At 58.0% G+C, this 15,844-nt stretch overlaps 1 protein-coding gene across 1 annotated transcript in view; it reads left to right on the top strand.

Annotated features, from left to right (window-relative positions):
* Nucleotides 1–15,844, top strand: part of MMS22L (MMS22 like, DNA repair protein) — a 189,657-nt gene that overhangs the window by 86,943 nt on the left and 86,870 nt on the right. The window contains exons 19-20 of the mRNA XM_078880318.1: nt 1,035–1,189; nt 2,464–2,623. Coding sequence (XP_078736444.1) covers nt 1,035–1,189; nt 2,464–2,623 — 315 coding nt within the window. The remainder of the gene's footprint in view (nt 1–1,034; nt 1,190–2,463; nt 2,624–15,844) is intronic.

Raw genomic sequence — 15,844 nt, 5'->3', positions numbered from 1 at the left:
ACCCAAGTTGGATTCCCGCTCATGGCCAACAGCAATGACGATATTCTGAACCAGTGCTGGATCTTCCCCAAGGTCGACTCAGCCTTAAATGAGTACCTGGTGCGGTGTGGAGATAAACATCTTCATTGGGGAGACAAATGTGGCTGGGCGTGGTGCTGGTCAGGTGCTGCCACTCACTCACAGTATTTGCGCTGACAGTATTTTCAGGTTCTTCTTCTTGGTTCTTTCGGTAAAGTCACGTAGAAGGGAAATAATTAAGTAATAAAAATAAAACATAATAAAATACAATTCTCACGACGTTTCGGCCACAACGCAAGCAGCCGTCCTCAGGTGAAGAACAGGTCTGTCGGGGAGACAGCGTCTGAATGACACACCCCAGGCTTGGAGCGTCTATTTAAGCTGGATGGAATGGGAAGTATTTTCAGGCTCTATGCGGGATCTGAGTCCTCGAAGCGCTGGTGGTAGCGGTTCGCTCGCTGCGCTACGAACCCGGCGACCCGAGTTCGATTCCCGCTCACGGCCAACACGACCAGTGACGATTGTCTGAACCGGTCCTGGGCCTCCCCCTAGGTCGACTCAGCCTCAAATGAGTAGCTGTTGCGCTGTGTAAACATCGCCACTGGGGAGACACAGGCGGCCGGGCGTTGTGCCGGCCACCCACCCCCTCGTGCGCCGTGCCGGCCTTCACAGATGCTACTTGCAAACAGCCCCAACAGCCTTGTAAAGGCGACAGCGTGTGCGCGTGCGTGTGTGCGGAGGAGCGACGCTCACAACAACGCACGGAGCGCCCGGTGGCTAAAGCACAGCAAGTTGGCACAGTAGGGGGCACAGGTGGTGCATCAGCCAGTCATCTCGGTCATCTCGGTCAGTCGACCCGTGGCACCTGCTGGGTCTGCCCCATGACCTCCTGCCAGCGGGCGTTCGACACTTCACGTGGAAGCCTCAAGGTGCACTTGGCCTGGCACAAGCGTCGTGGTGACGTCACCGCCACTTAGTGGCGAATGGCGGTTGTTGTTGTTGTTCTTGTTCAACAGCGGACGTGGAGCAGCTGCAGGAGTTGACGCGCCAGGTTCTACGCCTGCCCGAGGTGGTGTCGCTCGTGGTGGGGGCGGGGCGGGGGGCCCAGCCTCCCCCCCTCCCTTCTTACGGAGCCCCCGACCCTCAGCTCAAACTCTCACAGCTCTTCCAGGTACAAAGCACAGAGGCAAAGGTCGCCCGTTTTTTTCGATCGTCGTCCACTCTGACGGTTGGTGGGGGGGCAAGCGGCTGTTAGGATCCGAATGAGAAACGCGAGTTTTTATCGAGGCGCCGTTCGGAGGACAATTCTAATAACGCTGGTTTTAAACGCGCAGTTGGAGCACTTTTTTTTTCTTCCAACAACTTTAACCAGATCGTTGGATTTTCATTATCGTCACGATAATCATTAAATATATCCCCGTGTGTGTGTACGGGGGAGCGTTGTCAAAGTGATTAGCAAGCTCCACTACGAACCCAGACACCCGACTTAGGTTCCCGGCCATGGCCAACATCAGCGGCGGATGTCACAACTGGTCCTGGGCTCTCCTCTAGGTCGACTCGGCCTTAAACGCGTACCCTGCATGTGCTGTATGTTTGAGGTGGCCCATCTGTCACTGAGCTCAGTCGGTCAACCCACAGCGCCCGGGTCTGTGCTGTGAGCACCTGGCAGCAGCGAGCCTTCCAAACTTCCCGCGATGGCCTCCAAGTGCGCCTAGCCTGGCACAAGTGCTGCGGGTCATGTCGCTGTAGCTTCGTTTGGCGATTGGCGGCCGTTGATGGTACCCGAATATATAAATGCGTGTAAGGATGTCAAATCGTTTACGGGGAAAACAAAAAAAATTCCGCGTCTCACTAAAGCCAATGATTAAAAGCTTTCGTGACTGCAGGGATTCATCTTCTTGGTTTTTTCGGTAAAGTCACGTAGAAGGGAAATAATAAAATAATACAAATAAAACTTCATTAAATAATTCTCACGACGTTTCGGCCACAACGCAAGCAGCCGTCCTCAGGTGAAGAACAGGTCTGTCGGAAAGACAGCGTCATTCAGATACCGAAAGAACCAAGAAGATGAATCCCTGCAGTCACGAAAGCTTTAAATCGAAAAATGCTCTCCATCTGTTCCATCTGTGTGGGTTGACGTGTCACTCCCAGCTTGTCGTGTGCGCGAGATTTTTCCGGGGGTGGGTCAAGTCCCCATCTCCCCCTTACCTTCCCCATCTCCCCTATGTCACACCGTGTCTCCCCCGTCTCCCCATGTCCCCATCTCCCCCTTACCTCCCCCCCATCTCCCCCTATGTCACACCATCTCTCCCCCGTCTCCCCATGTCCCCCCGTACCTCCCCCCATCTCCCCTTATGTCACACCGTCTCTCCCCCATCTCCCCCTTACCTCCCCCCATCTCCCCTATGTCACGCCGTCTCACCCACCACCACCGCCGCCCCGCAGGCCGTGGGCCGTGCGTTCTCCGAGTCCGCGTCTCTGTCGGAGCGCTCGGCGCTGGCGTCGCTGCTCCTGGCGTGGCTGCCCGACCTGGCCCGGCGCGTGCGCCCAGCGGCGGGGCCCAGGGCGGAGCCAGCCAAGAGCCTCGCCGCCTACCGGCTGTGCGGTGAGACTCTCCCCTCTCCCCCTTACCCCCCCCCCTTCCCCCCCCCCTTACCCTCCCCTTACCCCCCCCCACCGCGCCAACGCCGCCTGGCGCGTGCCGCTGGACGGGAAGTGATTGGGAGTGATGGGGGGGGGACTTGGTGACGTTAGCGGATCGTTGTCTTTGGTGGTGTAGGACTCACAGGGTTGGGATCAAACCCCACGACCTCCTGTACACCAGGCGAGGTAGTTAACATCTCCTAGCCACCGTGATGATGATGAGAGAGAGAGACACGCAAACTCCAAATATACAGTAGCAGGCGTCAGGGTCGGGATCGAACCCACGACCTCCTGTACACCAGGCGAGGTAGTTAACATCTCCTAGCCACCGTGATGATGATGATGATGAGAGACACGCAAACTCCAAATATACAGTAGCAGGCGTCAGGGTTGGGATCAAACCCCACGACCTCCTGTACACCAGGCGAGGTAGTAAACATCTCCTAGCCACCGTGATGATGATGAGAGAGAGAGACACACAAACTCCAAATATACAGCAGCAGGCGTCAGGGTCGGGATCGAACCCACGACCTCCTGTACACCAGGCGAGGTAGTTAACATCTCCTAGCCACCGTGATGATGATGAGAGAGTAGTTAGAAATAAAACAAAATAAATCACGACGTTTCGATAGCAACACAATGTTCGTACTCACGTGATGAATTTCGTGGCTTTGCTCTCCAACACACCGGTGTGCTGTGCACATAACGAATTGGCACGTTCTGTTTACGTGACAAACCTTACTAATTGGCTGTGTCGGGTGGTGGCAGATTTATATATTTACGTGATCTAAACCCAAAAAAAACCTGTATTATGGATGATATTTGTCGCAAAAGCCTACTACGTTTTAAACTAACGGATCGTAGTGGAGTCCTCTTACACACAGCAAAATGCGCTGTACGCAACTCGTTTTTAATCTGTGAATTCGCTGTCGCGGCGCGAGGATGAGTGGAGCTACAGCTAGCGGCGCACCACGTCGTGTCGGGAGAGTGGCCACCCCAACAAGGTGATGCCACAGAAATTCAGAATCAGAATATTTATTCGTACCCCCCTCGTGTCCAGTCGGGACACGGGGTAAGAAAGTTACAACAACCGAAAATTACGCCCCAGAACTTCAGAATCTGAATCTGAATATTTTTTTTAATGCCGGAGGAATCCCATGAGCTACGAAGATTTTTTTTCACAGATGTCCAGGAGGGGGAGGGCTAAGAACGGTAAAAAAAAACACCGATAGCAGTGCAAAGTACAAATAAAGGTAAACAAATCACCCCAAAAAACATACGGATAAAACTCAACCATCCCAACCCTAGTCCATACTGAGGTCACGGGCAATGACCCTTCTCTGGTACCCGACATAGGAGGGGGGGGGGGTACACATTCTGTATGCCCTGCTAAGTGAGTGAGTTGTTTGTTTATCGCGTGTCAGTGAAAGCATTAACTGAGGAGAAAAAAAAACCATTAAGCACGGTAGCGTGATGGTTTTTTTTCGCATGGGCAATTTGCTATCGAGTTGAGGACCGTCGGCTCTCCGCGCTCGAGAGAATCCCCGGTTGATCATCGGCGGCCGTACCCTGCGTTCAAACCCCCACGGTGTTAGCGTCACCTGCTCAGCTTTTTTAACTCCCTGTGAGAGAGTCACTCAGACCCAGGGCTCCCTCCATCACGAACTCTCCCCTGTGAGAGAGTCACTCAGACCCAGGGCTCCAACCATCACGAACTCTCCCCTGTGAGAGAGTCACTCAGACCCAGGGCTCCCTCCATCATGAACTCTCCCCTGTGAGAGAGTCACACAGACCCAGGGCTCCCTCCATCACGAACTCTCCCCTGTGAGAGAGTCACTCAGACCCAGGGCTCCCTCCATCACGAACTCTCCCCTGTGAGAGAGTCACACAGACCCAGGGCTCCCTCCATCACGAACTCTCCCCTGTGAGAGAGTCACTCAGACCCAGGGCTCCCTCCATCACGAACTCTCCCCTGTGAGAGAGTCACTCAGACCCAGGGCTCCCTCCATCACGAACTCTCCCCTGTGAGAGAGTCACACAGACCCAGGGCTCCCTCCATCACGAACTCTCCCCTGTGAGAGAGTCACTCAGACCCAGGGCTCCCTCCATCACGAACTCTCCCCTGTGAGAGAGTCACTCAGACCCAGGGCTCCCTCCATCACGAACTCTCCCCTGTGAGAGAGTCACTCAGACCCAGGGCTCCGTCCATCACGAACTCTCCCCTGTGAGAGAGTCACACAGACCCAGGGCTCCCTCCATCACGAACTCTCCCCTGTGAGAGAGTCACACAGACCCAGGGCTCCCTCCATCACGAACTCTCCCCTGTGAGAGAGTCACTCAGACCCAGGGCTCCCTCCATCACGAATTCTCCCCTGTGAGAGAGTCACTCAGACCCAGGGCTCCCTCCATCACGAACTCTCCCCTGTGAGAGAGTCACTCAGACCCAGGGCTCCGTCCATCACGAACTCTCCCCTGTGAGAGAGTCACTCAGACCCAGGGCTCCCTCCATCACGAACTCTCCCCTGTGAGAGAGTCACTCAGACCCAGGGCTCCAGCCATCACGAACTCTCCCCTGTGAGAGAGTCACTCAGACCCAGGGCTCCAGCCATCACAAACTCTCCCCTGTGAGAGAGTCACTCAGACCCAGGGCTCCCTCCATCACGAACTCTCCCCTGTGAGAGAGTCACACAGACCCAGGGCTCCCTCCATCACGAACTCTCCCCTGTGAGAGAGTCACTCAGACCCAGGGCTCCCTCCATCACGAACTCTCCCCTGTGAGAGAGTCACTCAGACCCAGGGCTCCCTCCATCACGAACTCTCCCCTGTGAGAGAGTCACCCAGACCCAGGGCTCCCTCCATCACGAACTCTCCCCTGTGAGAGAGTCACTCAGACCCAGGGCTCCCTCCATCACGAACTCTCCCCTGTGAGAGAGTCACTCAGACCCAGGGCTCCCTCCATCACGAACTCTCCCCTGTGAGAGAGTCACTCAGACCCAGGGCTCCCTCCATCACGAACTCTCCCCTGTGAGAGAGTCACTCAGACCCAGGGCTCCGTCCATCACGAACTCTCCCCTGTGAGAGAGTCACTCAGACCCAGGGCTCCGTCCATCACGAACTCTCCCCTGTGAGAGAGTCACTCAGACCCAGGGCTCCTTCCATCACGAACTCTCCCCTGTGAGAGAGTCACTCAGACCCAGGGCTCCCTCCATCACGAACTCTCCCCTGTGAGAGAGTCACTCAGACCCAGGGCTCCCTCCATCACGAACTCTCCCCTGTGAGAGAGTCACTCAGACCCAGGGCTCCGTCCATCACGAACTCTCCCCTGTGAGAGAGTCACTCAGACCCAGGGCTCCCTCCATCACGAACTCTCCCCTGTGAGAGAGTCACTCAGACCCAGGGCTCCGTCCATCACGAACTCTCCCCTGTGAGAGAGTCACTCTGACCCAGGGCTCCGTCCATCACAAACTCTCCCCTGTGAGAGAGTCATTCAGACCCAGGGCTCCCTCCATCACGAACTCTCCCCTGTGAGAGAGTCACTCAGACTCAGGGCTCCGTCCATCACGAACTCTCCCCTGTGAGAGAGTCACTCAGACCCAGGGCTCCCTCCATCACGAACTCTCCCCTGTGAGAGAGTCACTCAGACCCAGGGCTCCCTCCATCACGAACTCTCCCCTGTGAGAGAGTCACTCAGACCCAGGGCTCCCTCCATCACGAACTCTCCCCTGTGAGAGAGTCACTCAGACCCAGGGCTCCCTCCATCACGAACTCTCCCCTGTGAGAGAGTCACTCAGACCCAGGGCTCCGTCCATCACGAACTCTCCCCTGTGAGAGAGTCACTCAGACCCAGGGCTCCGTCCATCACAAACTCTCCCCTGTGAGAGAGTCACTCAGACCCAGGGCTCCCTCCATCACGAACTCTCCCCTGTGAGAGAGTCACTCAGACCCAGGGCTCCCTCCATCACGAACTCTCCCCTGTGAGAGAGTCACTCAGACCCAGGGCTCCGTCCATCACGAACTCTCCCCTGTGAGAGAGTCACCCAGACCGAGGGCTCCCTCCATCACGAACTCTCCCCTGTGAGAGAGTCACTCAGACCCAGGGCTCCAACCATCACGAACTCTCCCCTGTGAGAGAGTCACTCAGACCCAGGGCTCCCTCCATCACGAACTCTCCCCTGTGAGAGAGTCACACAGACCCAGGGCTCCCTCCATCACGAACTCTCCCCTGTGAGAGAGTCACTCAGACCCAGGGCTCCCTCCATCACGAACTCTCCCCTGTGAGAGAGTCACACAGACCCAGGGCTCCCTCCATCACGAACTCTCCCCTGTGAGAGAGTCACTCAGACCCAGGGCTCCCTCCATCACGAACTCTCCCCTGTGAGAGAGTCACTCAGACCCAGGGCTCCCTCCATCACGAACTCTCCCCTGTGAGAGAGTCACACAGACCCAGGGCTCCCTCCATCACGAACTCTCCCCTGTGAGAGAGTCACTCAGACCCAGGGCTCCCTCCATCACGAACTCTCCCCTGTGAGAGAGTCACTCAGACCCAGGGCTCCCTCCATCACGAACTCTCCCCTGTGAGAGAGTCACTCAGACCCAGGGCTCCGTCCATCACGAACTCTCCCCTGTGAGAGAGTCACACAGACCCAGGGCTCCCTCCATCACGAACTCTCCCCTGTGAGAGAGTCACACAGACCCAGGGCTCCCTCCATCACGAACTCTCCCCTGTGAGAGAGTCACTCAGACCCAGGGCTCCCTCCATCACGAACTCTCCCCTGTGAGAGAGTCACACAGACCCAGGGCTCCCTCCATCACGAACTCTCCCCTGTGAGAGAGTCACTCAGACCCAGGGCTCCCTCCATCACGAACTCTCCCCTGTGAGAGAGTCACTCAGACCCAGGGCTCCCTCCATCACGAACTCTCCCCTGTGAGAGAGTCACTCAGACCCAGGGCTCCGTCCATCACGAACTCTCCCCTGTGAGAGAGTCACTCAGACCCAGGGCTCCCTCCATCACGAACTCTCCCCTGTGAGAGAGTCACTCAGACCCAGGGCTCCAGCCATCACGAACTCTCCCCTGTGAGAGAGTCACTCAGACCCAGGGCTCCAGCCATCACAAACTCTCCCCTGTGAGAGAGTCACGCAGACCCAGGGCTCCCTCCATCACGAACTCTCCCCTGTGAGAGAGTCACTCAGACCCATGACTCCGTCCATCACGAACTCTCCCCTGTGAGAGAGTCACTCAGACCCAGGGCTCCGTCCATCACAAACTCTCCCCTGTGAGAGAGTCACTCAGACCCAGGGCTCCCTCCATCACGAACTCTCCCCTGTGAGAGAGTCACTCAGACCCAGGGCTCCGTCCATCACAAACTCTCCCCTGTGAGAGAGTCACTCAGACCCAGGGCTCCCTCCATCACGAACTCTCCCCCGTGAGAGAGTCACTCAGACCCAGGGCTCCCTCCATCACGAACTCTCCCCTGTGAGAGAGTCACTCAGACCCAGGGCTCCCTCCATCACGAACTCTCCCCTGTGAGAGAGTCACTCAGACCCAGGGCTCCCTCCATCACGAACTCTCCCCTGTGAGAGAGTCACTCAGACCCAGGGCTCCGTCCATCACAAACTCTCCCCTGTGAGAGAGTCACTCAGACCCAGGGCTCCCTCCATCACGAACTCTCCCCCGTGAGAGAGTCACTCAGACCCAGGGCTCCCTCCATCACGAACTCTCCCCTGTGAGAGAGTCACTCAGACCCAGGGCTCCCTCCATCACGAACTCTCCCCTGTGAGAGAGTCACTCAGACCCAGGGCTCCGTCCATCACGAACTCTCCCCTGTGAGAGAGTCACTCAGACCCAGGGCTCCCTCCATCACGAACTCTCCCCTGTGAGAGAGTCACACAGACCCAGGGCTCCCTCCATCACGAACTCTCCCCTGTGAGAGAGTCACACAGACCCAGGGCTCCGTCCATCACGAACTCTCCCCTGTGAGAGAGTCACACAGACCCAGGGCTCCCTCCATCACGAACTCTCCCCTGTGAGAGAGTCACACAGACCCAGGGCTCCCTCCATCACAAACTCTCCCCTGTGAGAGAGTCACTCAGACCCAGGGCTCCCTCCATCACGAACTCTCCCCTGTGAGAGAGTCACTCAGACCCAGGGCTCCGTCCATCACGAACTCTCCCCTGTGAGAGAGTCACTCAGACCCAGGGCTCCGTCCATCACAAATTCTCCCCCGTGAGAGAGTCACTCAGACCCAGGGCTCCGTCCATCACGAACTCTCCCCTGTGAGAGAGTCACACAGACCCAGGGCTCCATCATCACGAACTCTCCCCTGTGAGAGAGTCACACAGACCCAGGGCTCCATCATCACGAACTCTCCCCTGTGAGAGAGTCACTCAGACCCAGGGCTCCATCCATCACGAACTCTCCCCTTTGAGAGAGTCACACAGACTCAGGGCTCCCTCCATCACGAACTCTCCCCTGTGAGAGAGTCACTCAGACCCAGGGCTCCCTCCATCACGAACTCTCCCCTGTGAGAGAGTCACTCAGACCCAGGGCTCCGTCCATCACGAACTCTCCCCTGTGAGAGAGTCACTCAGACCCAGGGCTCCCTCCATCACGAACTCTCCCCTGTGAGAGAGTCACACAGACCCAGGGCTCCCTCCATCACGAACTCTCCCCTGTGAGAGAGTCACACAGACCCAGGGCTCCGTCCATCACGAACTCTCCCCTGTGAGAGAGTCACACAGACCCAGGGCTCCCTCCATCACGAACTCTCCCCTGTGAGAGAGTCACACAGACCCAGGGCTCCCTCCATCACAAACTCTCCCCTGTGAGAGAGTCACTCAGACCCAGGGCTCCCTCCATCACGAACTCTCCCCTGTGAGAGAGTCACTCAGACCCAGGGCTCCGTCCATCACGAACTCTCCCCTGTGAGAGAGTCACTCAGACCCAGGGCTCCGTCCATCACAAATTCTCCCCCATGAGAGAGTCACTCAGACCCAGGGCTCCGTCCATCACGAACTCTCCCCTGTGAGAGAGTCACACAGACCCAGGGCTCCATCATCACGAACTCTCCCCTGTGAGAGAGTCACACAGACCCAGGGCTCCCTCCATCACGAACTCTCCCCTGTGAGAGAGTCACTCAGACCCAGGGCTCCCTCCATCACGAACTCTCCCCTGTGAGAGAGTCACACAGACCCAGGGCTCCATCATCACGAACTCTCCCCTGTGAGAGAGTCACTCAGACCCAGGGCTCCCTCCATCACGAACTCTCCCCTGTGAGAGAGTCACACACACCCAGGGCTCCCTCCATCACAAACTCTCCCCTGTGAGAGAGTCACTCAGACCCAGGGCTCCATCATCACGAACTCTCCCCTGTGAGAGAGTCACTCAGACCCAGGGCTCCCTCCATCACGAACTCTCCCCTGTGAGAGAGTCACTCAGACCCAGGGCTCCATCATCACGAACTCTCCCCTGTGAGAGAGTCACTCAGTCCCAGGGCTCCGTCCATCACGAACTCTCCCCTGTGAGAGAGTCACGCAGACCCAGGGCTCCGTCCATCACGAACTCTCCCCTGTGAGAGAGTCACTCAGACCCAGGGCTCCATCCATCACGAACTCTCCCCTTTGAGAGAGTCACACAGACTCAGGGCTCCGTCATCACGAACTCTCCTCTGTGAGAGAGTCACACAGACCCAGAGCTCCCTCCATCACGAACTCTCCCCTGTGAGAGAGTCACACAGACCGAGGGCTCCCTCCATCACGAACTCTCCCCTGTGAGAGAGTCACCCAGACCCAGGGCTCCCTCCATCACGAACTCTCCCCTGTGAGAGAGTCACTCAGACCCAGGGCTCCCGCCATCACGAACTCTCCCCTGTGAGAGAGTCACACAGACCCAGGGCTCCATCATCACGAACTCTCCCCTGTGAGAGAGTCACTCAGACCCAGGGCTCCCTCCATCACGAACTCTCCCCTGTGAGAGAGTCACCCAGACCCAGGGCTCCCTCCATCACGAACTCTCCCCTGTGAGAGAGTCACTCAGACCCAGGGCTCCCTCCATCACGAACTCTGCCCTGTGAGAGAGTCACCCAGACCCAGGGCTCTTTCCATCACGAACTCTCCCCTGTGAGAGAGTCACCCAGACCCAGGGCTCCCTCCATCACGAACTCTCCCCTGTGAGAGAGTCACACAGACCCAGGGCTCCAACCATCACGAACTCTCCCCTGTGAGAGAGTCACACAGACCCAGGGCTCCCTCCATCACGAACTCTCCCCCGTGAGAGAGTCACTCAGACCCAGGGCTCCCTCCATCACGAACTCTCCCCTGTGAGAGAGTCACTCAGACCCAGGGCTCCCTCCATCACGAACTCTCCCCTGTGAGAGAGTCACTCAGACCCAGGGCTCCGTCCATCACGAACTCTCCCCTGTGAGAGAGTCACTCAGACCCAGGGCTCCCTCCATCACGAACTCTCCCCTGTGAGAGAGTCACACAGACCCAGGGCTCCCTCCATCACGAACTCTCCCCTGTGAGAGAGTCACACAGACCCAGGGCTCCGTCCATCACGAACTCTCCCCTGTGAGAGAGTCACACAGACCCAGGGCTCCCTCCATCACGAACTCTCCCCTGTGAGAGAGTCACACAGACCCAGGGCTCCCTCCATCACAAACTCTCCCCTGTGAGAGAGTCACTCAGACCCAGGGCTCCCTCCATCACGAACTCTCCCCTGTGAGAGAGTCACTCAGACCCAGGGCTCCGTCCATCACGAACTCTCCCCTGTGAGAGAGTCACTCAGACCCAGGGCTCCGTCCATCACAAATTCTCCCCCGTGAGAGAGTCACACAGACCCAGGGCTCCCTCCATCACGAACTCTCCCCTGTGAGAGAGTCACACAGACCCAGGGCTCCCTCCATCACGAACTCTCCCCTGTGAGAGAGTCACTCAGACCCAGGGCTCCCTCCATCACGAACTCTCCCCTGTGAGAGAGTCACACAGACCCAGGGCTCCCTCCATCACGAACTCTCCCCTGTGAGAGAGTCACTCAGACCCAGGGCTCCCTCCATCACGAACTCTCCCCTGTGAGAGAGTCACTCAGACCCAGGGCTCCCTCCATCACGAACTCTCCCCTGTGAGAGAGTCACTCAGACCCAGGGCTCCGTCCATCACGAACTCTCCCCTGTGAGAGAGTCACTCAGACCCAGGGCTCCCTCCATCACGAACTCTCCCCTGTGAGAGAGTCACTCAGACCCAGGGCTCCAGCCATCACGAACTCTCCCCTGTGAGAGAGTCACTCAGACCCAGGGCTCCAGCCATCACAAACTCTCCCCTGTGAGAGAGTCACGCAGACCCAGGGCTCCCTCCATCACGAACTCTCCCCTGTGAGAGAGTCACTCAGACCCAGGACTCCGTCCATCACGAACTCTCCCCTGTGAGAGAGTCACTCAGACCCAGGGCTCCGTCCATCACAAACTCTCCCCTGTGAGAGAGTCACTCAGACCCAGGGCTCCCTCCATCACGAACTCTCCCCTGTGAGAGAGTCACTCAGACCCAGGGCTCCCTCCATCACGAACTCTCCCCTGTGAGAGAGTCACTCAGACCCAGGGCTCCGTCCATCACAAACTCTCCCCTGTGAGAGAGTCACTCAGACCCAGGGCTCCCTCCATCACGAACTCTCCCCCGTGAGAGAGTCACTCAGACCCAGGGCTCCCTCCATCACGAACTCTCCCCTGTGAGAGAGTCACTCAGACCCAGGGCTCCCTCCATCACGAACTCTCCCCTGTGAGAGAGTCACTCAGACCCAGGGCTCCCTCCATCACGAACTCTCCCCTGTGAGAGAGTCACTCAGACCCAGGGCTCCGTCCATCACAAACTCTCCCCTGTGAGAGAGTCACTCAGACCCAGGGCTCCCTCCATCACGAACTCTCCCCCGTGAGAGAGTCACTCAGACCCAGGGCTCCCTCCATCACGAACTCTCCCCTGTGAGAGAGTCACTCAGACCCAGGGCTCCCTCCATCACGAACTCTCCCCTGTGAGAGAGTCACTCAGACCCAGGGCTCCGTCCATCACGAACTCTCCCCTGTGAGAGAGTCACTCAGACCCAGGGCTCCCTCCATCACGAACTCTCCCCTGTGAGAGAGTCACACAGACCCAGGGCTCCCTCCATCACGAACTCTCCCCTGTGAGAGAGTCACACAGACCCAGGGCTCCGTCCATCACGAACTCTCCCCTGTGAGAGAGTCACACAGACCCAGGGCTCCCTCCATCACGAACTCTCCCCTGTGAGAGAGTCACACAGACCCAGGGCTCCCTCCATCACAAACTCTCCCCTGTGAGAGAGTCACTCAGACCCAGGGCTCCCTCCATCACGAACTCTCCCCTGTGAGAGAGTCACTCAGACCCAGGGCTCCGTCCATCACGAACTCTCCCCTGTGAGAGAGTCACTCAGACCCAGGGCTCCGTCCATCACAAATTCTCCCCCGTGAGAGAGTCACTCAGACCCAGGGCTCCGTCCATCACGAACTCTCCCCTGTGAGAGAGTCACACAGACCCAGGGCTCCATCATCACGAACTCTCCCCTGTGAGAGAGTCACACAGACCCAGGGCTCCCTCCATCACGAACTCTCCCCTGTGAGAGAGTCACTCAGACCCAGGGCTCCCTCCATCACGAACTCTCCCCTGTGAGAGAGTCACACAGACCCAGGGCTCCATCATCACGAACTCTCCCCTGTGAGAGAGTCACTCAGACCCAGGGCTCCCTCCATCACGAACTCTCCCCTGTGAGAGAGTCACACAGACCCAGGGCTCCCTCCATCACAAACTCTCCCCTGTGAGAGAGTCACACAGACCCAGGGCTCCCTCCATCACGAACTCTCCCCTGTGAGAGAGTCACACAGACCCAGGGCTCCATCATCACGAACTCTCCCCTGTGAGAGAGTCACTCAGACCCAGGGCTCCGTCCATCACAAACTCTCCCCTGTGAGAGAGTCACACAGACCCAGGGCTCCCTCCATCACGAACTCTCCCCTGTGAGAGAGTCACACAGACCCAGGGCTCCATCATCACGAACTCTCCCCTGTGAGAGAGTCACTCAGACCCAGGGCTCCGTCCATCACAAACTCTCCCCTGTGAGAGAGTCACTCAGACCCAGGGCTCCCTCCATCACGAACTCTCCCCTGTGAGAGAGTCACTCAGACCCAGGGCTCCGTCCATCACAAACTCTCCCCTGTGAGAGAGTCACTCAGACCCAGGGCTCCCTCCATCACGAACTCTCCCCCGTGAGAGAGTCACTCAGACCCAGGGCTCCCTCCATCACGAACTCTCCCCTGTGAGAGAGTCACTCAGACCCAGGGCTCCCTCCATCACGAACTCTCCCCTGTGAGAGAGTCACTCAGACCCAGGGCTCCCTCCATCACGAACTCTCCCCTGTGAGAGAGTCACTCAGACCCAGGGCTCCGTCCATCACAAACTCTCCCCTGTGAGAGAGTCACTCAGACCCAGGGCTCCCTCCATCACGAACTCTCCCCCGTGAGAGAGTCACTCAGACCCAGGGCTCCCTCCATCACGAACTCTCCCCTGTGAGAGAGTCACTCAGACCCAGGGCTCCCTCCATCACGAACTCTCCCCTGTGAGAGAGTCACTCAGACCCAGGGCTCCGTCCATCACGAACTCTCCCCTGTGAGAGAGTCACTCAGACCCAGGGCTCCCTCCATCACGAACTCTCCCCTGTGAGAGAGTCACACAGACCCAGGGCTCCCTCCATCACGAACTCTCCCCTGTGAGAGAGTCACACAGACCCAGGGCTCCGTCCATCACGAACTCTCCCCTGTGAGAGAGTCACACAGACCCAGGGCTCCCTCCATCACGAACTCTCCCCTGTGAGAGAGTCACACAGACCCAGGGCTCCCTCCATCACAAACTCTCCCCTGTGAGAGAGTCACTCAGACCCAGGGCTCTCTCCATCACGAACTCTCCCCTGTGAGAGAGTCACTCAGACCCAGGGCTCCGTCCATCACGAACTCTCCCCTGTGAGAGAGTCACTCAGACCCAGGGCTCCGTCCATCACAAATTCTCCCCCGTGAGAGAGTCACTCAGACCCAGGGCTCCGTCCATCACGAACTCTCCCCTGTGAGAGAGTCACACAGACCCAGGGCTCCATCATCACGAACTCTCCCCTGTGAGAGAGTCACACAGACCCAGGGCTCCCTCCATCACGAACTCTCCCCTGTGAGAGAGTCACTCAGACCCAGGGCTCCCTCCATCACGAACTCTCCCCTGTGAGAGAGTCACACAGACCCAGGGCTCCATCATCACGAACTCTCCCCTGTGAGAGAGTCACTCAGACCCAGGGCTCCCTCCATCACGAACTCTCCCCTGTGAGAGAGTCACACAGACCCAGGGCTCCCTCCATCACAAACTCTCCCCTGTGAGAGAGTCACTCAGACCCAGGGCTCCATCATCACGAACTCTCCCCTGTGAGAGAGTCACTCAGACCCAGGGCTCCCTCCATCACGAACTCTCCCCTGTGAGAGAGTCACTCAGACCCAGGGCTCCATCATCACGAACTCTCCCCTGTGAGAGAGTCACTCAGTCCCAGGGCTCCGTCCATCACGAACTCTCCCCTGTGAGAGAGTCACGCAGACCCAGGGCTCCGTCCATCACGAACTCTCCCCTGTGAGAGAGTCACTCAGACCCAGGGCTCCATCCATCACGAACTCTCCCCTTTGAGAGAGTCACACAGACTCAGGGCTCCGTCATCACGAACTCTCCTCTGTGAGAGAGTCACACAGACCCAGAGCTCCCTCCATCACGAACTCTCCCCTGTGAGAGAGTCACACAGACCGAGGGCTCCCTCCATCACGAACTCTCCCCTGTGAGAGAGTCACCCAGACCCAGGGCTCCCTCCATCACGAACTCTCCCCTGTGAGAGAGTCACTCAGACCCAGGGCTCCCGCCATCACGAACTCTCCCCTGTGAGAGAGTCACACAGACCCAGGGCTCCATCATCACGAACTCTCCCCTGTGAGAGAGTCACTCAGACCCAGGGCTCCCTCCATCACGAACTCTCCCCTGTGAGAGAGTCACCCAGACCCAGGGCTCCCTCCATCACGAACTCTCCCCTGTGAGAGAGTCACTCAGACCCAGGGCTCCCTCCATCACGAACTCTGCCCTGTGAGAGAGTCACCCAGACCCAGGGCT

Source organism: Lampetra fluviatilis, chromosome 57 (genome assembly GCF_964198595.1).
Source record: "Lampetra fluviatilis chromosome 57, kcLamFluv1.1, whole genome shotgun sequence".
Classification (NCBI taxonomy): Eukaryota; Metazoa; Chordata; class Hyperoartia; order Petromyzontiformes; family Petromyzontidae; genus Lampetra; species Lampetra fluviatilis.
Note: the sequence above shows the minus strand (reverse complement) of the source record. Positions and strands in the feature narration are given on the sequence as shown.